This window comes from Triplophysa rosa, linkage group LG22, assembly GCF_024868665.1.
Source record: "Triplophysa rosa linkage group LG22, Trosa_1v2, whole genome shotgun sequence".
NCBI classification, from domain to species: Eukaryota; Metazoa; Chordata; class Actinopteri; order Cypriniformes; family Nemacheilidae; genus Triplophysa; species Triplophysa rosa.
Window position 1 is genome coordinate 10,703,160 of NC_079911.1, and position 27,954 is coordinate 10,731,113.

A 27,954-nucleotide genomic window follows, 5' to 3' on the forward strand; every position below is an offset into this window, starting at 1 on the left:
TTTAAGGTTCAAAAACGCTGTATTTTCCACATACCGTGCTTGTTTGTATCTCCTCTTTGCTCCGCCTCTCTGAAACGTGCAGATTTTTTACAAAGGTCATTGCTCTGAAAATCAAGGTGTGCTATGATTGGCCAGTTAACCAGTGCGTAGTGATTGGTCAAATACTGCAAGCGTGTGAGGGAAATGTAACGCCTTTTACCATATTTGGAACATCAGGTTCCAGAGCAATTGTTCTGACAGGTACGCCCATCTTACTTGCGTATACATTTGGGCGGTCTTAGTCAACTCATACCACAAACTGACGTAGATTTGTGGGGGTGTGGTTACACGAGGCGTTTCAGGCAGGTCTGGGTGAGCATTCGCTTTTAGATAGAATGCATCTTTTGTTCCGACACTTATCCAACACGTATTTGCACCACATGACCCCTTTAACTGTAGTTACAATTATGAATGTGACATTACAATGCATTATAAAGTGCATTACAAGGCATAATTAATACATTAAAACTACTTTTATAAAGCATACAGTATACATATATGCGCTAAGTAAAGTGATACCTTTAATTCTTGTCCTTGAATCTGATTGGACAAGAGGCGTGCTGAGAGAGGAACAGGACTGGGATGCTTTGTTGTTTGCATCATTACTTCACAGTAACGTTGATACTTGGTTATTGATTTCCTCAGCAGACAAGTCAAATTAAATAATAGTTTCCAGGAAACTAACAACACAACAGACAGTAGATACGTTTTTTCCGCCTTCGTCTTTAAGCCATCACAACACCTCTGCACATTATGTTTCAAATCGAAAAGCCAAAATGTCAGCTTTTATTTTAGGGAAGGCGGATGACATTCACCAACAGTCAGAAATAATGAATATAAATGACTGGCATGTTTCAAGCCAGGTCCTCTCCTGCAATGAAGACGGACACAGAGAGGATCTTCTGACCTTTTATCTAAAAGTTCGAGCGATTGAACCACGGGGGAACAAAGGGGGTTTAAGGAGACGCACACACAGTCCGACGCTCACTAGAGACGGCCCTTCTATCGAGCCATAATGACTCTCACATGGCAGCCATTGTGTGTCTGGACAAAGGCAGTTACCAGTTGCTTTTATACCAGTCATTCTCTTTGGGTATAGCTCTGCCATATGCTGCTCTGTAGCTGTGACATTCACCACACCAGTGTCCTCTCCATCTACCACACACACATGCACAGAATGCACATTTCCCATCTCCAGAAGAAAGAAAGTCATACAGGTTTGTAATCACAAAAGGTTGAATAAATGATGACAGAATTTTCATTTTTGGGTGAACTGTCCCTTTAAAGGTTTGAATTTCTTTCATGTATAGTGAATGATAGACATGGTCCGAGAAATAATTATCTGGTAGGTTACAATAAAAACAGGCCCCTGATGGTTGTGAAGGTCAGCACACGTCACTGTGATGATGCATAAAAGAAAAATGCTCACACACCTAAACAGACAGACAGTAATCAGACTCTCTCAGAGCAGAGAGTCCAGCTCTTGAGGAATAAACAAAACGTCAGGCGCACACACACAAATGCAAGAGCTTCTCTCTCTCCCGGAGGCTTCAACATTGCAATTGAACAACTGGGGCAGAAAAAAAGGCTTCCAGAGACATTCAGACTGAAGAACGAGAGGAATTTTCCCAAAACCCATCTAAGAGCCACTGGGGACAGACACAGAAAAAGTTATTTTTGACTAAGATTTGAGGTTAGCTTGGGATATTCCTCGTCATTACGTTTTTCAAGGATTAGAAATGATTGCAACTTAAAATAAAATTCTGGCAAGAGAAATTAAGCGACCTCATATTTACCTCATGGGTTTCGGAAAAATAATTTACATACGGGGGAGGAGAAAAGCACCACTGTAGGGGTAAATTTCATGAAGACATGTCATATTTCATGTCAAAATTAAAAGAAAAAATATGAAATCTAACAGTTGCATAAAGAAAATTAAGCCTCTGTGTGTTTTTGATTATTTTAATTAATATTTTCATTACAACATCCCCCTATAAATGAACTTATAAATTTGAATGTATAAATGTATTGAATTCAGAAACGAATCACCAGCATGATTTATATACATTCTCTACTTCTCTATATACGCTTGCTTTTTCCATCTTAAAGGGATAGTTCACCCAAAAATGAAAATTATGCCATAATTTACTCACCCTCTTCTCATTTCAAACATATATGACTTTATTTCCTCTGAGGAACACAAAAGAAGATATTTTAAAGAAAGTTGGTGTTTGGACACAAAACCAATGCAAGTGAAGCAATAATCTTCAAAATATCTTCTTTTGTGTTCTGCAGAAGAAAGAAAGTCATATAGATTTGAAATTAAAAGAGCTTGAGTAAATGATGACAGAATTCCAATTTTTGGGTGAACTTTATTAACAATGTCAACTTGTCAAAAAACAAGTTGGACATATGACGTGGTATTTCTGTGCTTGATACACTCTCCCAACACAACAACTTGTTTCGGAAAGTTTTTTATAAGTCTAAATCCCCTGTTTCGTAACAGGGATCCTATTCCTTTTATTGGGCAATTCTCCCGGAAAAGCACGCCCACGGCAAGGCGAAATAAATAGCCCGCCAATGCGCCAACCAACGAGCGATAGGAAGACCCGCTTATCAAGATTGGCTGCGCTGTGGGCCTGCAGCTGCAGCTCGTTACTCTTTCAATAGTGAGAGAAGTTGAGGTGTGTTTGTTTGTTCACAGCATTTCAGTGATGGATGTTTTAAAAATGGTGGATATAACGCTGGATTTGGAGATCGTTTAAAACAGATAGATGGCGCGGTCCCAGTGCTTAAAGATGCCAGACATGAACTGCACGCGGTGTTGGCAATCGGCACATACGTGCATAATGTAAAAAACACGAAGGGATCCAGCAGCTCGTCTTTTTCCGGAAATAATCATACAGCTGTATCTCTCTTTTATAAATTTGATCAAACTAAATACTCTTCAAAGATACGACATATGCAATATATACTATTAAGTATAGTATATATAGCAGTATAGGTACTCAAGATTAATATGTGTGTTACCCCATCTTTAATGTTATAACAAACTTTGCGTTACTGGCACTTCTCGTGTAAATTGACTTATGTAGACGAATCGCTTGTTTTCTTCAACTGTAAGTCACTTTGGATTGAAATGTCTGCAAAATGAATATATGTTCAAAATTCTAATTACAGTAATGGAGGAAATGAGAGGTAACTTCACAATGCAAACCAAGTTAACTACTAAGTTACTAAGTAATTAGTTACTGTAATTTAATTACTTTTCCCTTGAAAAAGTAAAGTAAGAGATTACTCTTATTTTTTCTGTAATTTAATTACAGTTACTTCTGATGTAATTAAACTAAATACTTTGTGTAATATATGTGTGCAATAGTGGAATTGACATCAAAATTCAAAGTCTAACTTTAAAATCTGTGCTTTAATGTATAATTCTCACATTTGTAATACGGTCAGTTAATAATACTACTTTATGTAGTTTAATATTATTTATTTAAATGAATTAAATAAGCCGTTTCATGTCTATCCTTCAATCACTTAACTAATCAAGGTTGATGTAGGATATAGAAAGTAATTAGTAATAAGTAACTAAATACTTTTGGAGAGAGTAATTTGAACAGTAATCTGATTACACTATTGAATATGTAATTAGTAACTAGTAATTAATTACTTTTTCAGAGTAACTTACCCAACACTGGTCACAACACACACCTTTACCTTCATGTCAACCACTCTGTCGGGTCACTTGTGAGTTCATGTGCTTGGTGCATGTCAGTAAACTCCAGTACAATCACAGATGGCGGTAGGAATAAACCCGAGCAACACGCGTCCACATCCCTCTCTCTTAAAGCTCAGCCATGCATATATAAACCAAAGCTGTTCTGCGCTGCCTTCATAGGCGACACATATTACGGAGAAGCTTCCGGAGAACTTCGTAATGGTCTCCAGCGTGTGCGATCGCAGTGTTTTTGCTGCCAAGCGTGGCAGATGGGAGACTGTAATGAATGAGTTGTGTGCATGCGTGTGTGTTGGAAGCGTGTATGTGTTTGTATTTGTGCAACAGAAAACAGGCTGTGAAATACATGAAATGTTTTTTTTCCTTCTTCGTTTCGCAGTTCTTTTAGTCTTTCCCTGGTTTAATTGCTTTTTCGTCTGTGTGGTTTTCAACCTTGGGTACGTTTTATACGATCCACTCCAGACAGGCAACAGACACACTTCAGTTTTATTAGTGAATCTCACAGAATGGGTGTAATTATACTGGGCTCTATAACGTCCTCGCGACTTTGTTTTTAAATGTCGGTTTTCACAGAGGGCTTATCAAACCCAACATATTGCGCTCAATGAATTAAAACAGTCCATAAACTTGTAATGAAATAACTTTGCCCTTATTTTTCTAAACCAGACAAACCCATAGCAACTAATAGGACTATAAAAGACATGTGGAGGAAAACAAGGCAATAAAACAAATTAATCAGACCGTAGCGCCAACTAAGAAAATACAAAAAAGCCCTTTTGAGATGGAGTTGGCAACACACAAAAAACAACATCTAATTTAAAAAAGGAATCTACTTTAGAGCGTAATTTCGTATCCAAAAGAAGGTATTGGTTTTTAAGAGTGTGGCGAGAAAATGGACATGAAGTGCCTATCCAGAAAAACCCGAACTGTCAAACCACTAGATTGTAAAAAGGATTCTGTCTTTATCAGAGCTTTCAGTCAGAGCTGATAGAGTCAGTGGATTGATTCTGAAGAGCGGGGAATTAATTGAAGAAGGACCGAGGTGCTGTCACAGTCTGGTCTGCATGGAGAGGGGAAGCTAAAGGTCACAGGGGAAATGGTATTAGCTCTTCACCTTGAGATTATAGAGCGATCTACCCCCTGATAAAGCCATGGACGGGGAGAGAGACAAGAAAGGGACAAGCGAGACAGGTGGAGAAAGACATAGTAGTTCATTACAAAAAGAGTTCTACGTATGCTTTGCATATTACGGCACATATTAAGAGAAGAGAAATGTTATGACAGCTCTTCTAAGGTTGAGGCCAATGAAAGAAGCATGCCCTTCTGACAGCGTGGATAAAAGATGAACGCCTGAATAAATAAGTCAAGGGAAAGCTAATACTTTCTTTTAAAATAGGAATGAGTCGAGGAAAGCTCGGCTTAGACATAATGCAGGAGCAAAAAGCCAAAGCTATATTAAGCGCTGACCGGCTCAGCTTCACAGTGAATTTCCACAAAGAAAACTGACCTTTTCAATCACCCGGTTTTGTTTATTTAAAGTTTTCGAAAGAATCTGACGCTCTCTTGACAGACGCCGTTCGAAAGCGCTGGAGTCGACAAACGCAAAAATAAAGGAGGTTTTAACAGTATGAAAGACAAAGAATTAAAAAATTGAACAACAAAAAATGATCAGACAGGAGCGATTACGAAAGCTCTTCTTGTGTGCTCAGATTCATCAAAAAAGACTTTCTTTTCATTTGAACGAATGAAAGGGAAAAAGCCAGATATTAAATTGTAAAATGAGGGTAATTTCTAAGCCAATCACACATCCCAATTAAGCCTGTGAGCTTTAAACCAAACAGCCACGATCGAGCTTCAGAGAGTGTGTGGATCAAATGTTGCACGAGTTTGTCTAAGCCCCCGACTCCCTGTGCAAAAGCTATTGTAATATTAAAAGAAAAAACATGCTCTCATTAATATGCAGGGATGGAAAGATATGAGCACAGCCCTGCGAACAGACCGACAGTTCCAAATTAGGCAGAAACCCAAGGCTTTTCTTTTATTTTTTTTTTATTTTCTGTTTTCTCGTTTCTACAATTGCGTTGAAGGTGTGGCTATAGAATCAGTGAGCGGCGCCCTGGCCCAAGCTTGCTGAATTTGGGTGCTGTTCCTGTCCCCTCTGGCGTTTTATTTAACCTTACCCGCCTCTACCTCCACCGTGCTGAAGTGCTCACATGCCCATTCGTGCCAGTCGGACGAAACAGACAATGTTTCTGCCAATCAAGCTGGGCATCCCTCAGGGCTACAAGCGAGCCTGGCATGAGCCACGTTGCCGCTGCGTGTGTGTGAATGCGATGCTTAAAGGGGCTTTGTGCATAAATCATCACAACACCTTGAATATGGAACAGCGTGTTTTGGGGTAACAAGGACAGCATAAAAAATTTCAATTAATGTTTCTATGAAATGTATTACTGACCACAGAGAGAGAAAAGAGAGAGAGAACTAAAGAGCGAGTGAACAGAGAGCTGTCTGGCAGTGCCATCACGTATAGGTTGGCTGAGCGTCGGGCATCGGAGGGGCCGAGCGAGGGAGAGCGTGGCTAGCTCGGTGGCGTGCTTGGTTTAATTTAGCCGGACGTGACTCACATGAGGGCGATGGGCGCGGGGAGGTGATTAAATCTAACCTACTTCATGCCTCGGCTGCAGAGATGGCAATGAAGATCACAGCGACCAGGCAAGGTGCTCATTTGGTCCAGATTAGGGCTAACCTCCTCGCCCCGGGGGAAGAGATGACACAGTCACACCCAGATCATCTGCTTCTTTTTTCCCTCTTATTAGGTTAATAGGGTTCCAGCCGGAATAGAGAGAGAGAGGGAAGGAAAGGCAGGAAAAAGTAGATGGAGTGCATGGATGGAGAGATGTACAGAAGCATGCAAGGAGAGTGTCAATTATACAGATATTTGCCAATAAACAGAGAGTTGACGAGAACACATAAAGGAGATCATGTGAGTATGAAGTGAGCTGCCTAGATTTTGGACCAAAATCTAAAAAAATAGCATTGTATCATTCTCTTGTAGATGTGGCAATCCCAGAAGGCACAGCAATGAGAGAATAAATTAAAGATGGCATACGAAGCAAGAAAAATGTTGGTTGTAAACTTAAAGGGACAGTTCACAGTCTAGTTTTTTGTGATGTGTATACTCTGATTTTTCCCTCCAGCCTCATACTCAACGGTCCCAGATCGACAACCCATGAGCACCACCACACTCACAAATATATAGATTATGCCTCTATATGTAATCAAGAGCATTCTGAAAGATTTATTGCAAGGAAGACTTCAATAGCCAATGACAGCTGGAGGGACTTGCTGGTTTTGTTCATCACTGTCTAACTCAGCCAGTTAAGAGTTACATTTAGCCTTAGATGGATGGATGTATACAATCCCTAAATCACAGATTTTATCAGCTGGCAATTTTCAATGCACATTTGTGATACATGTGAAAACCCAGCTTTAAAATCATTTATTTGTGATGTACTATTTCCACATAAACCCACCCTGCTAAAATATAGAAACCATTACATATATTCTAGTGGTTTCCATTAAAATACCAGTTGAACCACACATTTTTCTATTACAATTTAAAAAAATGTCTTGGGGATTAATGGGTGTTCTATTGATTCCCATCTGCATCTACTGTGTTTTGGGCAGGGTTCCATTATTTTTTCATAGAATAGAATATTTCAAGAATATCCTGTGAAAGTATAATATTTAGATTTTGATGTAGTTTGATTTTGTCTGACTAAGGCCATGTCAAAGACTTACAGTAAATCATATTGAAATAAATGGTTAAAATCAAACTCTGATGCTCGTCACTAATAACTAGATTTTTAGCCTAGTTTTTACACACTGGTTCACACTTATGAGTGCAAGTTGCACGTATTATTGACATTGAGAATCAGAATCAGAAAGAGCTTTATTGCCAAGTGTGCTTGGACACACAAGGAATTTGTCTTAGTGACAGAAGCTTAAAAAAGTGACAAGGCACAGGTAACAAAACGTGAAAAAAATAAAAAATATGTGAGAGACAATACACATTAGACAAAAGGACAATAGACAGTATATTGTATGTACAGATGTGCTATATACAAATTATACTGTGTTATATATACAAGTTATGCAGGGGAGTGTGGATAGCTGAATATTATATCAACAACATATGTATAATAAATATGAGTATATAGTTGTGCATTGCACATGTTTTTATTGCACAGTAGAACATTTAACTGTTCATGAGGTAGATGGCCTGAGGGAAGAAACTTTTCCTGTCTGACTGTTTTGGTGCTCAGTGCAGACGGCAGCAGTTCAAAAAGAAAGTGTGCAGGGTGTCTAGAGTGATTTTGCGAGTTCTTTTACTCACTCTGGATGAGTACAGTTCTTGTAGATTGGAGAGTATTGCATTACACTACATTATACTATACTTTAATATCTGAGTATGTGCAATACCCTGGAATCGAACCCATGACCTTGGCGTTGCTAGCGCCATGTTCTAACCACTGAGCCACACTGAGTATACATGTATTTGTTCTGATGAACACAGAGAAAGATGTTTGGAAGAATGCTTTTAACCAGTAGTAAAAATTACAATGGTAGTCAAAAGTGCCCCAGAACACAGAACAAAGAAATTTATAAAGCAATTTTTCCTAGTCAATGGTGTACAAGAACTGTTTGGTTATAAGCATTTTCCTATTCTTCCTAATATCTTTCTCTGTGTTTATCAGAACAATGACATTTATACAGGTTTGGAACAAATTGAGGGTGAGTAACTGTATCTTTAAGCCGAGCAGCTGGCTGCAGTTCATGTAATGGCCACCAGTGTCGCTAACAGCAAGTATTTCTAAATTGAAAACTATGCCTTTCTTTATTTATTAAACACTGTGTTGTCAAAGTTGACAAGCTATTTTTAATACTTTCCATAATATTTATAAAACACACATGAAAATACGAAGGGTGACCAATAGTAATCATTTATGAAAAGAAATGAAAATCATTAAATAGGAAGATACAAGGTTTATCACTTCTCACAGTGATGACATAGCTCCTGTAACACAAAAATGTATAGATCCAAACAAAAAGTATGTGTGTAGTATCCTGCTTCTGATAGCAAATGAAATCAAATGATAACAGAATTTCTGTTAAAGTAGAGTGTTCCAATTCAGTCAAATGAGGTTGTACATCAGTTTGGATTCTGTCACAGAAGACAGTTACCTATGAAGACGGTACACAGTTCGCTAGGGTTCAGAAATATTCCAGGAACATTTGAGCGTGTGACTCATACATCAGGGATGGGAGGCTCTTCCGATCAGCTGGCAGAAATGTGAAAAGGCTATATAATTCAATTACTCTTGTTATCAACATGAATCTGCTCTTTACTGCAGAACCAGCAGGAAGGGATGTGGATTTACCCATCATCATACCAGACACTCCCTTTATTCCCGCATCTCTCATCGATTCCACCTGATTCACTGAGAGAAATCATCTCTGTGCCGTCTGTAAGTGGATCCGACTTTCTCAGATTCTGTGACACATAAGAAATTCAGAGGAAGTGAAAATCTAAGAAAATGTGTGAAAAGGAACTTTCAGAAGCAATGAGAAACCTAATCAGATCTGTGAAACTAAATGAACAGAAAACCTTTGCCTTGGTGATACGGGGTAAACGCCACACTGTAAACACAGAAAGGAAGCCAAATTTCTAGGCTGAGCAAGTAGATCTCTTCATTTGTGCCTTAAAGGAAAATAGCAATAAAATATTAAAAAGAAGACCTTAGTCAGCTAGGACACCAATGTGAACCTGAGGGAACTCGCTTAATGCATCTTCTAAAAATGACAACAACAAAAACTGAGTAAACAAAACAAAACAAAACAAAACAAAAAAGCTATGAAAAGGATGACAAAAACAGTTTTAGCTGTTCCATCCCATCCAACATCTTGCTCTCTCATATTTCAGCAATTTAATTCTAATATCAACGGGTAAAAATGAATCCCATATCAGTATTTAAATCCAATCTGTATTTTCTTTCTCTGTGGATGACCTTGGCCTGTCTTTACATTCAGCTGGGCTCTCAGAGGTGAAGCTGGTGCTATTAATGAGCATGCAAAAAGAGATCTAATGAGCTGCTTAAATGAGCTTTGGTTCCCGCTTTAAAGAACCTCTGCTCTGAACTTCCGAAGATTGCACTGGCCACTTAAAATTCAAGTGACAAAAGATTTGATGTGGAAAATTCAAAACACGCTTAAAATATTTGATGGCGGAATGTAATCTATTACACAACAAATCTGCGAGACGCATCTCCCCATCAGCAATACAGACAAAAACGTGAGAGTTTAACGTTTCTCAACATGCACTATGCAAATGCTCATTTCTGGTTCTGCGAATCACTACCCATATCGTAAATCTTTACACGTGCATGCACGCATACTCAAATCTAAGGGTGTAATTCAAGTACTTGTATCAAGTCATAACTGATACAGATAAAAGCTGCATGTGATATAAGCCCCAGTGCAATGAACCATATGCACGAGTGAGCAACAACAATGCCCAACATTTCAGATCATCTCCATGATGCCCTTTTTCAATGCTCTCCCTACATCTTTTTTGTTTAAGTGGAAGGCTGTTGAAAGAGAGGGTTTTGGGAAACGCTGACTGAACATGTGCCATGAGAAGACCCTCAACTAAGACACCCCACCCAATGAGTGCCAGTCACCAGTCATAAACCCCAGAATTCAACACATTACGATGAGGTTATGGTTATTAATTAAGGCCTGTTCGGATGACCGCTTCCGCAAACCCAAAGAGCTGGGCAGATGACAGCGGACCGCCGTAAATAGGATCAGGGTTCGAGGAGCTCATACCAAATTCATGGAGACACAGTGAGACCCTCTGCTTACTCACGCATGGACGCACCACAATACAGGCCAGCACGCTCGCTCTCCGTTGGCCTGGAAACAACCTCACGTTCATCGGGATTTCTGGAGGGAATTCATGAATGGTTGAGAAGACTCCAGCAATGCAAGACTTCAAAGCTCTGGAAGTGTGCTTTCAAATTTATACACTGAAAAAATGTACAACTTGAATGAAGATGTAAATCTGTATCTGACTATTAAATGACTTCCGCGTGTCTGTGCAGTGACAATCCAGAGCATGAATACTACATTTTAAGTCAATTTACTAAGAAACTTCTTCAGACGACACAACTAAACTGGGGTCCAATGACAATTAATTGCCTGTGTTGAAAAGCACAGGAAGAGCTTTAATGAGTCAGCCCAGAGAAAATGAAATGACATCTTAAACAAGAAAAAAATGACAAAAGAGACAAAATTATGAATCTGTCCTTTTGAAGCTTAATCAGTTTTATTTCCAATGCATAATACTTAAAAAACAATGATGCCCAAGAAACAAACAGACTTTTCTAATGAAGCCATCTCTTCTTCTTTGTATACCAAATTATGACACAAGAAAACATACTAAAAACATATAAAACTACTCAAAATTATGCTAAAAGTGGCTGGTTATATAAATTTAGAAGTAAAAAAAGATAAAAAAGCATTTTTTTTCCTGCTGCTTCCTTAAAAACATGATGATCTGCCATTTCAGAAATTACGTGATAGCTCCGAGACAAAAACAAACCGAGAAACAGAGATAAAGATTTAGAACGAGAGGGAGAAATATGAAGACATCTAAATAGGAATTCAATAAATTCAAAGATGTATGCACCCTCCTAACTTTTCCCCTCTTGCAGGTTTATTTTACATTTTCAATTATTTAAGGATGCAAAGGCGCTCTTTATTCAACAGAGAGCAATTTAAACCCTTGCATCTATGGGAAATTCTCAAATTGATTGCGGAGGTGAATAAGACACATTTATCTTAATGGGAATACATAAAACATTAAAGGCAACCAATGATTTATGGGCAAGGCAAAACCCATTTCCCTTTCCATGCTCTTAAACTAAGCAGCACATGTTTATTTGAAGAATGGAGAAGACCCTAACAGCACGTTTTAAGCTTGTAGACCTGCGAGCATTGGTAAAATCCATTAGGGTCGCGACAAAGCCCTAGAATGTTCTAGAGACGGCACAGGAAGTTGTTCATTATTTAACTAACGACTCGCTGATTGATAACTGCCCATCAGTGGTGTCCTCTGAAACGGCATCTCAGCTGAGAGCTAAATCAACAGTTATATCAACAAATCCATTTGGATCACCCACAAAAAAACATAAAAAATGTTTTTCCAATTCGGAAAATGTAGCATTTTTTCAAGGAATAGTTCACCCAAAAATAAAGATTCTTTCATTATTTACTCACTCTCATATCATTCCAAGCAGATACTGTATATCTTTTTTCTGCAGAAAACAAACGATGATATTTTGAAGAATGTTGGTCAGCAAACAACACTGGACCCCATTGATTTACATTGTATGGACATAAAACCACCAAGACATTTCTCAAAATATCTTATTTTGTGTTCCACAGAAGAAAGAGTCATATACAGGTGTTAAACAACATAAGGAAGAATTAATGATTACAGTTTTTTTTTATTTTGAGTGAACTATACTAATAGGACGCATCTTATGGATTCCGTCTGTCTAACCCTCTGTTCCTGGGTGTGTCTGCTAAATGTAGCCTTGTCATGTGGTATCCGGAGACAGGAAGGCATTAAAGGCAGGTCCGAATTGAGTGTTTGTGTAACATCCCGTCAACCGAGATGTATCCATCTGGCTGATTTTTGAAGGTTGTGTAAATGCATCCTTCCATGCCAGTGATGAGCCACAATCCATGCATGCGATTTGCAAAATCTAAAAAACTAAAAATGGTTAAACACAGTTCACTTATATTGTAAGAAAGCAGGGCATTAAATATTACTTTGGTTATCTCTAATGTTTACATGAATTGGTTCTTCATCATCTGATGTGATGCAACACTGTCAGAATAACTCACAAATAAATCACATTCACAGCTCTACTCGTATCTTTGAGTTCATTTATTAAACATTTACGTTCATTTGAGCCTAACTTTTAGCAACCAGTAAGTGCATAGAAATTCTTGGCTCCCTTTAAAGGGAAGGTTCATCCAAAAATGAAAGTTCTGTCATCATTTACTCACCATCTTGTCATTTCTTCTGCAAAACTCAAAAGAAGATATTTTGAAGAAAGTCGGTAACAGAACAGCACTGGCACCCACTCACTTCTATTGTATGGACACAAAACCAATGTAAGTGAATGGGTGCCAGTTAGCAACATTCTTCAAAATATCTTCTTTTGTGTTCCGCAGAGGAATGAAAGTCATACAGGTTTGAAATGACAAGAGGGTGAGTAAATGATGACAGAATTCATTTTTGGGTGAACTACCCTTTGACACCTTCCCTCTAACTGAGTCTCTAACTAAATTTCATACAGCCTGCTGTTGTTGCATGTTTGCAAAGAAAAGAAAAGAATCTGATAGATACACTAAAAAAATTGATTTGTTGAATTTACTTAAAAAAGCTGCGTCAAGTGATTCCACGCAACAACATTAAGTAATTTGAACAAATAACACGTTAGTTGTATGAACAAAATCAATTTAAGTAATGTTGACAAAACTTTCTTGAGTAAATCCAAACCATTCCGATTGTACCAGTAATTTTAAGTTAATTAAACTCAATATTTATCCTTCTCAATGGTACTTTTTGTTGCCATACATAAATTATATACAGACTTACTGCATGCAAGTCAAAACACAATGAGCAAATCAGATGAGAGGCATCTCAGTACTGGCATTAGCACAGTTAAAGCTCATTGAATGATGCAATAGACATCACAGGCGCGCATAAACCTCTCACAGCCTAAGCATATGTACCACTCTTCAAAACAATGGCAACCCTAAAACTAAAAAATACAACAAACTCCTTTAAACCTCAAAGATAAATGAACATTAAGCACAAACAAGTCTTTTTTCTTTACTGAAAAACACTTAAAATAACACTAACTTTCGAAATTTACTGCCTAAATGCAATCTTACGCAAAGCATGCTGGGAACTGAAAATCCCTCTCAACCAGTCATGTTGAATTAACTTGTTTATATTAAGTAAACTCAACAATAGGTCCAATATAATAGGGTTTTGCGTTCTACTCAACAATGTTAAGTTGACCAGTCAAACACTTGTTAAGTAAGGCTGACAGCTCTAAATGTTTAGTATAAATAACTAGTTAACTTACGTTAATTCAGTTACTCGCATTCTTTATGTAATGTGAACAAGGATGGGTTAAGTAAAACTAACAGCAGCGACAGTTCATTTTTTGAGTGTACGCTCCGGTCCCTCTCAATTCTATTCATCTCTGAAAGATCAGGGTTGTGCTCAGCATCCCAGTATTGCCATGCAAAATGCTGGACCTTGGTAATGAGGTTGCTGTGATATGAGGACATGTGATTTCTTATCGAGCCACTAATGGAAAGGAAGCTGGTCTCTCCGCAGAGGTGCATACAGATCCAGACATAATTTGACCCTTTTAATCTGTCTGGCTAAATAACCACAGAACAGCAAACCATTTCTTTCTCTCCATCTCTGCTCATCCCCGTGTACGTTTCTCTCTCGCTCTCAGCATCTCAGAAGCTTAGTCACTGATCTCAGCATCTAAAGCTATGGCGAGTTACAAAAAAATCTGCAATTTACAAGGAGGATCTGTTTTTTATATGTCCGCGTTGGATTACAGAGGAGGGCCTGAAGACTCGTAAATCTGACCTGGATTAATTGAGGTACCTGTTAATAAACGCTGAGCGAGAATTTGCTCTGGTTCTTAGGAGGCCTCAGCTAACATCATTTTCTTTTTTTATTAATTCAGCGATCACTTTCTTTCATATTTCTGGATTATAAACATCTAGCGCTTGATGTGGTTTTAATTAAAAGGTTGGATATTTGAAGCTATGGGAGCAGGAAATATACCTGTCATATCATCTGCAACAAAAGCTTTGGAAAAGAGCTCCAAACCTTCACTTATAAAATAAAAAGTCTGCTTCTGTCTTGCATTATTCAAAGCTGTGCCGCTCTTGCAATCAACCGTGCTTGATGAACCTACTGAATATATTATGAATCACATGACAGCATTGATTTAAAAACATACTTTCGAATCCTAAATTGCCAAAACACACCAGCAATGATTCAATAATTAGATCAAGATTTCTTATAATTCAGAAAAATATCACAATTATTTTAAGCACACAGTCATGCCACAGATTCATATAATGCCAGCGGGCCGTCGAATGAGATGTCTCTAATTTACGCTTTAATACTCGCGAACACAAATCACACAGATACCACAGCCACACGCCGCCCCCTCCGAATTCATCACAAAGAGGCCTGGGGTCTGAAAACTCACATCGCTGCCCACACGAAGACGACAACTTTCATTTGTGGGGAGGCTCCACATCAGAGTGATCCCCGGGGCCATCGCTGAAGACTCACCCCACTGCTGTGATGAGACGGAAACAAACAAAACAAGTGTTCCATCTCTCCACACCTTTTTTCTTCCTGCTGCGCGGACAGAGGGGCGAGCACTGGTAAAGTGCGGCTGCGATGCAGATGAGCGTTCTGCATTAGATAAAAGGACAGGAGAGGGAGACGAGTTTCATTTGTTTTAAACCGCCACGGAGCCGGGCCTGTCTCTCTGATCCGTGTGGAGCGGGGAGGAAGACAATGCGTGAGAATTGAAACCAACATTATCAGCTTGGTACAAAAGCCTGCAGTTATCTCTCTCTCTCGCTCATCCTCTACAGTCTAATTTCATTTTAAAAATGCAAACCACTGTCTAATTTTTGCATGCGCTTATGCAATGGTACTTTCTGTTAGTATAAGGAGTGGGAAAATTTTCAAAATGCAGCAATAATTTAAATTACGGGACTGTATGCCAAGACTACTGCGTAAAATCATAAACAAAGTAAAAGAAAGAAAGAAAATGTCATGCAGATTTCAAACAACATTACATAATGCTTGAGGTTACATGACGACAGAACTTAAAATATATATATATATATATACAGTATACAGTATATAAACAAAGCTGCTTTATTAAAACAAATTAGTGACGCCTTATGGATCTAGAGTTTAAAAACCTAATCTCTTGGTTTACCAAACCCAGACTTTTAATCCAAAAACCCCACCAGCCAGACTAAATACCATCCTAACATGCAAATGTGCGATTTCCGACATCTATCAGGCATAAATCCCAATGCTCTGCTTTAAATGCATTCATTATGTTGGGGATTAACATAAAGCGCAGCCCTACACCCCATTCTCGGTCCGACGGGCCTCTCATATCTCCGAGACGGCTAAAAGCGAACTAAAACTCTTGATTGCTGACTTGTCTGGCATTTGCGTTCAAAGCATCTGCAAAAGTGGCGGCGTTACAGCGAGTCTGTGCGGGAGAGCCGGCCCGGGCTGTGGAGCAGTAATGAAGCGAGCTGCCATCTTAGATCAGCCATCTCCAATCCTCCCAGGATCCATCAGCTTGTCTTATCTTCACTCATTAGAGGGAGGAGGTATTAAAGAATGGTGGATAAGCTAAGAACTCTTGTGCCCTCTAAAAACAGGCAATTACAGAGATGCCCCAGCATCCCACAGAGGGACAAATCCTCCCTTAAACTTACCCTCACAAGACCTTTATTCTGTGCGAGGAAATTATCCTCTTTAAAATATCTGAGGTTTTCTAGGTTGCTCGTGCTAAATCATTACGATTCTGCCACTTTTTTTGCTGGGGGGGTGGAAAGACCCCAAAATATGTGCACATACGTTACGCACTCAATCCTTGAACCGGGGGTACGAGAGCAGACTAACAGATGGTCAAAGGTCACTGTAGACCCCTGGATTAGTTGAGCATATAGTGTACTTGTGTGTGCAGACGGGGACAGTAGAGTGCAGTCTGGTTTTTGTGCGTAAAACGTCTGGCCAAATGGCTCTATTTTTAGTCGCACATGACAAAGGCTTTAAGTGGGACTATCTCTCCTGCACGGAGTTTATAGTTACGGTTAGGTTAACCTAAAGTCACATTTTCTACACATACTTGCAATTGGGTGTGTAACCACAGCTCCAGTTCAGACAAGCCCCCTTATGCAACCGAACCCAAACAACGTCAAATAGTAATTTGTAAGCGGGTCCTGATCTGCAAACATAACAATGTGCCTGCCCAGAACTGTTCTACGAGTGTTCTATTTACCCTGCCAAGCATAACCGAGAGAATGTCTTTAAAACCAATGAAACCATCTGATGATGACACCGTAACACACAACACTCTGGTTGTAGAAACAAAAAAACAACACTGAGGAAAGACAATCTCAATCTTAGATTCTAATAGTCTGTTTTATTTCTATGAACATTATTCTTCATGTTTCCTTGCTGTGCAATTAAATTATTGCAAACGTGATAAATCAAACTGTTTGTGGATGAGAATTTGTGGTGTTAAGGCATTTGCTGTCAGTTTGCAGGCTGTTATATTAACATGTATGCATTTGGCAGATGCTTTTATCCAAAACGACTTACAAAGTATACATTTTGATCTGTCCGTGTGTTTTGATCCAATGCTCTACCAATTGAGCTTCAGGGAACACTACACGAACAGTTCTGACAGCCAATTAAAAAAATTATTTTGAGTGACTGATTTAGATTTAGTACAGTGAAAGTTAAAAATGAAGCTGGAAGCTGACCTTCTCAAAACCTTCTTTGTTTAATGTGGTTAAGCAAGCACCTCACCTTCAACCTCAAATCAAAATCTGACAGGAATAACAGAGAGAGAATCAAAACTAGACTGTGACAGAACCAAAGAGCTGTTCAAAGACGTGATAAATGCATCTCCTCGGGGGAACCTGCAGATGTTCATGGTCCTATGACATCATGGGAATGCAGGTGAGTAAATGTAAGTGATTAGTTATTTAAAAATGTATTTATTGGCCATTTTGAAACCACACTATTTAGCAATGACTTACATTTTCAAATCACTCTTGAAAAAGCAGAGGAACAGTCACAGAGACCCATGGCCCACGCCAAACTGCGCTGAAAGAAATCTGAAAGAGCACAGACATACAGCAAGTTGAAGTGCAGAAAGCCAGAACGTTCCACTTCCTGTTTCTCTGTTATCTGAGTCGTATCAGTAACTCTGTAGAAGTGAAACATAGTAGCCTTCCTCCTACACATGCCAAGACACAAAAGCTGCATGTCTGATGCACTACAGAGAATCGCTGACCTTCTCCGAGCAGGCAGACAGGGCCAGCTGATATGAAAATAGCACCATTCTGTATCAACGGATGCTGCATGGCTGTATTTGCTGAAGAAATGTGATTATTTCAAAACCTTTAAACCCAAGAATTGAACTTCTAAGCATCAACCACACAATGAAAAACAAAGACCCAAAAGCATTGTGTGAAAGAGCATTGTGGCAGTTAAAGCAGATTAAAAAGAAGATATTTTGGAAAATGTTGGTAACAGAACAGCACAGTTAACTGTTAACAACATTCTTTAAAACATCTTTTTTTGTGTTCTGCGAAAGAAAGTAAGTCATACAGTTTTGAAATGACAAGCGGGTGAGTAAATGATGACAGATTTTCATTTTGAAGGTGAACTACTCCTTTAACCTTAAAATCTAGTTGCAATTTTAACAAGTTGTTAAATGCATCCTTTATTTTTTTTATTTCCTGGAATACTCTATAAAACTATAAAAATACACTATAAAATGGCTGCACTAACAATCTGTTTGTTGTACAGGTCAATTAGACTGATGTATTCAACTCACAGAGTCTGACAGAACACAACTAGTTACAGCAACTGCGTTACGCCCAATTTATGGTCAATTAAACGCAATAGTGACAATCTGGAAGACAGACGTGTTTACAGTCCCTGCTGCAAATCAACAAACGTAGTCATATGTAAATATGGGGGAGCGCTGAGATCCATTTGGCTGCTGAAGGGCTGATGGTCTGTTACCGACTGTGAAAAAGAGGAGGGCCGTGCGTGTTCGAGTGTGTGCGCACACGCTCTGGCAGGTGCATATTGTCCTGAGCTACTGATTAATTGATTGTTTACTGTATTTGCAGGTGTTAAATTCTATCTCGCCAAAGACAGATGGTCCCGCATATCCCCAACAGCAGACAACATGGGAGCGGAGGGAGGTGGGGAGCGGATTGAGAGAGAAAGAGGAGAAGATATACAATATACTATAGAGATTAGAACGTGCATACTGACCGCTGGAGATGAAAGAATATCCGGACACTTCACATGATTTTAACCAAACAGCTCCCAAATATAGTGATGCCAGGAACGGAATCGAGAAGATGAAAGGTTGATGTAAGAAACATCCGCAGAGGCTCTGTGACGGCCTACTGCAGGCATTATCCAGAAATTCACCAGCAAACCAGTGTGTGAGGATTTGGTTGAATACACATTTGTTTGAAACATTCTGTCAATTACTGATCTCTACAATCCTGCTTTGAAATGCATTTCCTCTCTCACTAATCCAGTGTTTGTTACCAAGCATCCTCAGACCTTTAAAGCCTTGTAATTGTGAAAACCTACAAATGCAACAGTCAAAGCCATCAACTATCGGTCTCAGAAAGACGTAAAGTAACAGGCGATGGTAAGAGGAAACAAATATCTGTAAGTAATCGCTTACGGGTTGCTGAAGGTTATTTGTGAGTGTTTGGTTTTACTGACCCTTATGCGCCTATAGCTCACAGTGCGCAGATATTCAATTTTACAGAACTAATTCTTTTATCTACTTTTGTCAATGAAAGTGATTGATAACCCAATCACTGAGCAAGCCCAGAGCAGATGTCGTCCTTTGTGAAAGGACACGGTAGACTGGCAAAATCTGAGATTATTTGCAAGAGGGGGTAGCTAATTTCCTATCAAATCCATTTAAAAATAAAAAAGAGAAGACACAGTGACAGCAGGGAATAGTGACTTATGAATCAGATTCCTGTTCTCTTTCAGGTCCAATGCTCTTTGTTTTCGCTTCTAGTCGCTTTTGTTTGTTTGCTTGTAGTTTATGTGCATCTCATTTGTAGTATCTTTTCATAAACCAAGTCTTCATATCAATTTTACTGGTACAAATGATTCAGCATCATGTTTGTCTGATGTCTATCTGTTCTTGTTTTATACTGTACCTATGTTATCTCTTAATCTTCTGCTAATTTCACAAAGAATATCCTCCTGTGTCTCTCTTTGCGTAAGATCCAATGAGATTACCAGACATACTGTGAGTTTAAGAAAATCGTTTAAATTAGCCAACACAAAGGCTAATCGGATAGAAGAACCCTCAGAAAAAGCCATTATAAAGCCTGTCAGTCATTTACCAATAAACGTCATCTATGAGAAATCATTAAGACAAAGGTCAGCTAAGTGGGCTTATACATTTTAACCGTTATATCATCTACATCAGGGGGTACCTGTCTCCATTTTATTTAAAGAGATAGTTAACCTAAAAATGAAAATTCTGTCATCATTTACTCACCCTCATGTCATTTCAAACCTGTATGACTCCTCCTTCTGCAGAACACAAAAGAAAATATTTTGAACAATGTTGGTAACTACACTAGCAATGCAAACATCATAGGTTTGATTCCCAGGGAGCACTGCAATCGAAGTTGCTTTGAATAAAAGCATCTGCCAAATGCATGAATGTAAATGAACAAAACTAGTGTCAGACAAAAAGATGTGCAAAAATGTGCAGATCTGGTTCCTCGGGATTGAGAAAGACATAAATAAAACAGACCATGCAGCTAGGAAGGGTTTATATCAAGACATCATGCCCAAGACTGGTTGTGCACATTTCATTCAACGATTCAAGAGACTGTGTTTTGAACGCTGATCCAAAAATCACTGCAAAAGGGCCATTTCTTTCCAGAGCCTTTTGGGAAAAGAGGTAGCGTTATGCCAGGCACTAGCTGTACCGCTGAACAGTTGACAGTTCCACCCACTTTTTGTTTTAACTTTTTCAAATACCTGGAAGAACAAAAGAGGGCCTTTGATCACGGGAAATCCCTCACGATTACAGCGGAGCTTCAGCAGCCCGGCTCTATCGCACACTCATCTGAGTCAGGGGGAAATGCTCGAAGGCCCTGATACTTATACGCAGACAGAAGAGGGGTTGAGACAGATTGAGAGGGAATGTGAAATAAGGTGAGATAAAGGCAAATATCTGAGGCGCTTTGTTTAGGAGCCTTTCAGCAACCCCACAAGAGGACAAATACAAAAAGGAGGATATTCACCTCTAATCCTGTTCTCCATCCTAGCTCAATCAGCCAGCCAAACAAACACCCACATACGCACATACTGTACAGTGAGAAAAACGACGCACTTGCACTCAAAAGAAATGAGAGAAAGAGACCAGAAATAATGTCACACGCACATGACAGCATGGGCCATAGGACGAGCCCGGCGCAACCCAAAAAGAGCGGCTAGTGCAATCTGTGTTGTTCCCCTGCTATATTAGTGCCAAACAAATGCTTATTCTAGTCAGCAGAAATGCCAGCTTACGCCCGACTCTATTTCTCACCTGTCTGAGCACATTTGCCTGTGCTGCCGTTCACCTGCAAAAATGCTTTTCACGCTCCAGGACTGACAAACACAACAGAGCGAGAATGAAGAAAAGGACATTAAACGCTCCCCACCCTCCCTCGACACAAGCACATCCAAGCACATACGCACGCTCTCCCACTCCTTAAGGAGCGCTTTCCCACGCTACTTGGTCTGGTTTCAGGAAGGACACTTCCCAGCTTGGAGTCGTGCTACTGGGATAAGATGACTGGGAGGCAGGGGGCCAGACACTTCTCAATGCCCACTCAAACATTTCCAATTCTGTGGTATGTTGATGAAAGGAGCATTTTTGATCGTAATACATTTTGTCGTTATTTTCTGTTTTATAAGCCGACTGCTGAATTTGGGTATGCTTTGCATGAGAAGCCGAGGAGATGATTCGGGCAGGGTTTCAGAGCGACGGATTGTTGAAACGGTACACGGAGCCAACAGAGAGAGAGAAAGGAAGATTCTGTGTACACAAGAAGAGGCAATGTCCCCTCAAACAGAAATGAAGCAGGACTACGATAGTCCTCCCACTCCTTACTGGTGTCTCTGAGAACGGAGCCAAGCTTTGCTATTACTCACAGCAGACCTCCACACAACAGCCCTTCACAGACTAGTACTCCACACTCAGGGAGGAGCTGCCACACATTTTGCATAACTGCCATGCTCCCCCAGATGCTGGCAGCATGCGGCGTTCCCTCCGGACGGATGTGTCACACTTGTGTTTCAGACATTTAACTTCACCAAGGAAGGCTGGCATGGCTTTACGAGTAATCGATGACCAGCGTAGAAAAGGCAGCTGGGACTCTTTGCTGGATGCAAATGGACACTAGGGCAGTGTGAAGTTCAGTCCAGGTTGGGACAAAACGGAACTGTATTCGAATGGAATACAGACAACAGAGATGTATTTGCGCAGTTTATATAAATAAATATTCTAATATGAGGGAATGTCAATCTATTTTGTTTATATTTACCATTTTTAAATATTTATACTTTTTAATGCGGTTTAATATTTGTAGGCTACTTATATACATCAGGCCCTTGGGTAAGATTCCATGTTGCCTATCAATTCATTTGAGAATATGATAACATGTATAATTCAATAAAAACGAGACAAATGAGGTTTAAAATGAACTTTTGGAAATGTGATTAATATTTAACAAAAATAAACATTTTAAACCTAACAAATCAAGCCAAAATGGTTTGAGGACACAATTCCAATACTTCATTAATGCTGTCAATTATAGAAGTATTGATTATTGTAGAACAAACAAGGCCACCAGAGCCGTCTGACCTCCGTCATATAACAGCAACAAGCCTGTGGGGAAACCACACTCTGTTAAGCCTATTAACACGCTCACACATATCAAGCAAGTGCAGCCAGACACTGAGGGTGTCTGAGGTGTGTTAAAGAACCGAATGCTGTCGACTGGGCGCTGAGAGACACGGCCAGAGTGATTTACTGGCGGAGAGAGAGGGAAGGCTGGGAGAAATCAATACATTGCTTCGGTCTTGCTCGCTGCCGACTCATTAGAAGTGAAGCCTTGAGGAATGCGCTTAATTATCTCTGATTATGAATGGCCCACCTCTCTGACTACCATCACACAGCACAGAGCATTTCGTCAAAAGAACACCGGCTGACACGCACACATGCAAAAAAGGCGTGTGCAAATATTCCGTCTCTCTTGCATTCACCGCGCGCGCTCATAATCTGCACGTCTGCTGGACTGTTTGAGATGTAAACATTTATGGCCGGAGGAGTCATGTTTCATAGATATCCAAACCGGTTTGATGTCGCTTAAGTATATTTGGACTCACAATTAAGGATTTGTGAGGTAAACACACACGTTTGTGATAGGTTAAGCGAGTCTCTTCACATTACCGGATTTGTTTATCTTCATAGTCCCAGAATGAAATCGGGCGGTGGCTGCCTCACACGAGCTCGTGGTTTAACCTACTCTAAAAGACAAATACTAGCATTTTAATGGTCACACGCCTCGCACTTCCTACCGAGACGAACGCTAATACTTACATCTTCGCCTACAACAAACACCTGCCCAGTGCGCCAAAAAGCAATAAGGCACGTTCACTTGACGCATTCATCAAGTATTCCTGTCACACTACAGTCGCCCCGCGCGAAAGCTGCGCGTGACCTTGCCCTGCTGATCCTGTTTACAGTGTCGCGCGTGAATGATGAACACTAGCCGAAACTGTACAAAAAATTAATAACTCCGAAACGCTGGTGGTTATGTTTGCACACTTCTGACCTGCCGTAATTTGAACTGAACTGTTTGGATGTTTTTATTCTCGGTGACTAATACGGCGCATTGCATTGGCAACAGCAAACTGACAGGTGTACTCGCTTAGCAAGTGTTTTCGCTGATGGGGTAAAAAGCTGATGCTACTACGACCCCAAGATGCGGATTGCCGCAAATACCAAAATATATCGACTGAGAATGAGAAACTCTTTAATAAAAAAAATCCAGTCTAATGTGGGACATTTTAAATATTTAGAACGATTAGTTTTGTGCTTTGAAAAAGCTAAAGTCTGTTTTCGTCAAAGCAAAAGATGCGGGGCAATAAACCACCACCACGTAGTAGGAACGCTATTTTAGGAAGCCTAGAATATAACTAAAAACGTCACATACCGAAAACAACAAACCTCAAAATGTATTAAAACTCTGATATATAGTTCAAATGATAAACACAAGACAGCCCACTAAAATTCTGAACAATACATGTACTTCTAAATCAAATCATTTAATACAGATGTATGCATATGGGTAATGTATGGGTTGGGAGCTTTAAAAGACGTGCATGTTGCCAAAGTTTGCGTTTAAGAAAAAACCCCAATCGGCTGTATCAATTATATCGTATTGCCTCTAGTAGTCTACTGAGTTTAACTATAACACATTTTGACTGGTAATCCATAAAAGCGGCGCTCTAGCTCAGCAGCCTGTGCAGGCTTATCCGTGATAAGATTCCATATCAGTGGGTTATGTGTTGGGCAAATGTGCACCATACAATTCCTTTAGTGCACTGCTGACTAACGGGAAAACTGCCACAGCAAGAAAGTCCCCCTACACTCCCTCTAAGCCCTTGTACTAGATATTATGTAAATGTAAATCATCATCATTCCACAACATTAATGGTTTTCTTATATGGTGCGTAACGATAAGACAGCTTCAACATCGTTCACATAAACGCTCCGATCCGCAAAGGGCTCACGCTTTGCACTATTGCGAAACCACTGAATAGGCTGCCTAAAGTTTGAAGCGCTCTTACCTTTAAGGACGATCCCGCAGATGCTGTACAGGGTAAACAGCATATGCTGCTTCACCATCATATTGCCTTCCTTCTATAACAGCTGCGTGCTTCCAGTCAACACACTTTCTTCTTTCCTTTGCCTCTCCGTGTGCTGATGATGGGGCTTATCCAGGTGCAAGCTGCTGCGATCAATACTACAGGCTCCTTCGATAACTTCTCGCTTGAAGTCCCACTGCGTTTTCCGCACGCCGTTCACTTGACGTTCGGACTGAGCTCGAGAAGTGCGAACTGCGAAGCGCTCCAACACAGTAGAAAAGTACAGCTCGCGCATCTATCGCCTCCCGGGAGCGCGAGCTGGCAGAGTCCCGCCTCCGCAGATTGACAGATGAGGATGGGGAACCAATAGCGCACGGCTAGTCTTATTCTATGCACAAACTGGTTCACGACTCCACAGTCAGTGTGATTCAAGGATTCGGGATATATAATGCGAGTAGGTGCAATGACATTACCCCGCAATACACCGCGCAATGCGAAATGTTGACATGTATGGACTAGTGGTGATTTGGGCACTAGGACGAGGACGCGTTTAATTCAGACCCTATTACGCAGATGGGGCGCGTCTTAAAAACAGAGTAGTTCTGAATGGGCAGCAACCGTGGGATCTGTTGGCAGCTCACCCTCTCACCGGGATCAAATTGACTTGGCTATTAATACTGGTTGAAACCACAAGGTGGATAATATTGCGTCATCATACATTACTAGTTCATGAAAGAAAAGAGACGTCAAATGAACAATATCGCGTTTATTTGCACACTACAGTGTATTTTTAAATAATAAAAGGAGACATTAGCCTAGACTATGAAGCTCTCATATGAAATCCCATAAATTATATATGCATGTACTGTTGATAAACTTTCATTATATCTCTCTCTGTATATAGGTTGATACACACGGCACACAGATATATCATTTTTAGGTCTTGTCGAGGCATGTTCCCTTGAGTGGAAATTAAATGTCAAATCTTAACATTAAGACAATATGAAATATTTTATATCATACTGAGGCAGCAGTTTTATCTTATCCTTTGAGCTGAGGACAACTTAAAAGAAGCTCAAAAGGTGTTTTAACCAACCATTCATATGAAAGAGAATGTTAAAATGAAGTGTTTTTTTCTGTTTTCAATGGTTTGCTGTGATAACTCAGAAAAGTCACCTTTAGAAGAAAAAAAAGCTTTTTCATTTTATTTTTAAAAAGCATGACTATTCCTGCAGGCTAAGATAAGTTTGATTTCTAAAGTAACACATTACGACAAAACCAGGAATACAAAAAATTCTCAGTTGTTGTGAAGATCCATCTGTTAATTCTGCTCTTTGACCCCTCCCCACACTCATTAGACAACCTTATGAAACTGTCTTGCTCTGCATATGGTTGGGTGATCAAAATATCAAAATATTGATTGTAAATAAATCATTTAATCATGAGGTCACTTAGGAAAAAGCCAAGCATATTTCTCTCAGTCCACTCCTCTTATAAGATACAGTAAAAATGAAGATACAAATATTTAGATTTACTATATGATATTCAAAAAGATATTCTCCCTTTGAGGATCACAGTCTCTTCCTTCCAAAACAATGAACACAGATGACACAGTCTGTGAGTAGGAGGGGTGGCTAGACTATCTAGACTGTCTCTCATAACTGTTAGCAGCACTGTTGCAATGGCACATCCCAGTGGAGCAGTGCACAATAAGGTCACAAATCACAATCTGTCCTGAACTAAATACTGTAGCATCAAACTACAATGCAGACATATGAAAGTACACAGGCAGGGAACCAAGACAAGAATACTTACATTTAAAAAAACACAAAGAAATGTTCAATTGAAGAAGAGTGAATTTAGGAAGTGGCACCAAAGATGACAAAGGACTCAACTGTGGAAAGTGCACATCTTTAGCACAGGTGCATCAACACGGTAGAAAAAAACATGAGAGAGAGCAGTAAGGTTGTTTGGGTCAGATTTTGTAAGGCAACCATACGCACAGTTCCAAAAAGTACTCTAGCACCTCTCTCTGTGCACAGAAACTTGTTTAAGTTAGCCTTCTACATGAGGTGGTGAAGAGTCAGACTGACAAATAAGTTCCTCTAGGATGCAGAGAAATTTGGGATGTTGTTAATGTTAATAACATCCCTCTGTTTAACATATCTCTGAGGATCTCATTTACAAAATGCCTGGAACACATAGCTGACAATAATAAACTGCACTTGCATGACCTGATAATCAAGATAATCATAGTGGACATTGATTGTGATAAAAGCAGTAATCCCTTTGATAGGACAACAAATAACAAAAAAACAATCCATCCCTTGATGAGCTGGCTGGTCACCAAAGATGTCAATGGAGAGGGAGGAAGAGGATTGAAAAGAAATGGAAAAGTTTTAGTTTTTCCCCATTTTTAGATAATCTAAATTGTGTATACTCCTAACCATGCCACATGTTTTTACTTTTAGCAACATATAAGCATTTAAATTAAATCATCTTTCTATACGTTACGAAATCAGATGTAGAAAACTGATGTAACATCTTGGACCACACAGATTTTCAAATTATCGTCAGGATGAAAATAGAGTAGTTGTAGACAGGAGGTCGTCAGTGTTTTTTTATGGTTTTCTAGACACAATAAGGTCTGTAAATTTGATTACTTAAAATTTGCATTACTTTACAAATTTAACATTACTATAAAATACACACCATCATCCCACAATCATCCATCAAACATAAATTTTATAAATGCAGTTTTTTTGCAAATGTATGTTGTTAACAAGATGCTAAATCTTGTCTGATATAAAAAGGTAAACACACTTCCTCTGTGGTAGTTCTAGTCTTTATTTAGCACTTTGTTAACAACATACATTTAAGAAAAAACGGGCACATTTACTGGGTCTTTCAGTCCTTCGGCTAATCTGTGGCCTTTGAAGTGTCTCCAAGTTAATAAACACTTCAACAGATACATTAGTGTTCCAGAATAGTTACCAGCATTGAAAGCTAAATAACTGTTAAAAAAATAAACAACACAAAGTAACTCACCTTCATCCTGCACAATGTTGAGGTTCACTAGACATGCACTGGATAGACGCAGCCTGGAAAGCCATATCTTCTACACACATGACTTCCATTTCACTAGTCTGGACTGGAGGTAAAAATGCACAGCAATAAACATAATTATATTATATTGGAAATTTCACATAAACCACCAGTTTGGCCAGTCCACAGCAACAGTCAATTTTTTGGAGATGTTGTTTGTGGTTATGCAGTGGTGCTGAAGGCAGCTGAACAG

General features: G+C 39.5%; 1 protein-coding gene across 4 annotated transcripts in view; it reads right to left on the reverse strand.

Annotated features, from left to right (window-relative positions):
* The window catches only part of cadm2a (cell adhesion molecule 2a), a 375,584-nt gene extending 350,461 nt beyond the window's left edge, over nucleotides 1-25,123 (reverse strand). For 2 of the 4 annotated variants that reach the window (XM_057321795.1, XM_057321794.1), the window contains exon 1: nucleotides 24,639-25,123. In XM_057321795.1, coding sequence (XP_057177778.1) covers nucleotides 24,639-24,699 — 61 coding nt within the window. In that variant the 5' untranslated portion in view covers nucleotides 24,700-25,123. The remainder of the gene's footprint in view (nucleotides 1-24,638) is intronic. The other 2 variants (XM_057321796.1, XM_057321797.1) reach the window with 2 other exon arrangements.
* Nucleotides 25,124-27,954: the final 2,831 nt, after the last annotated feature.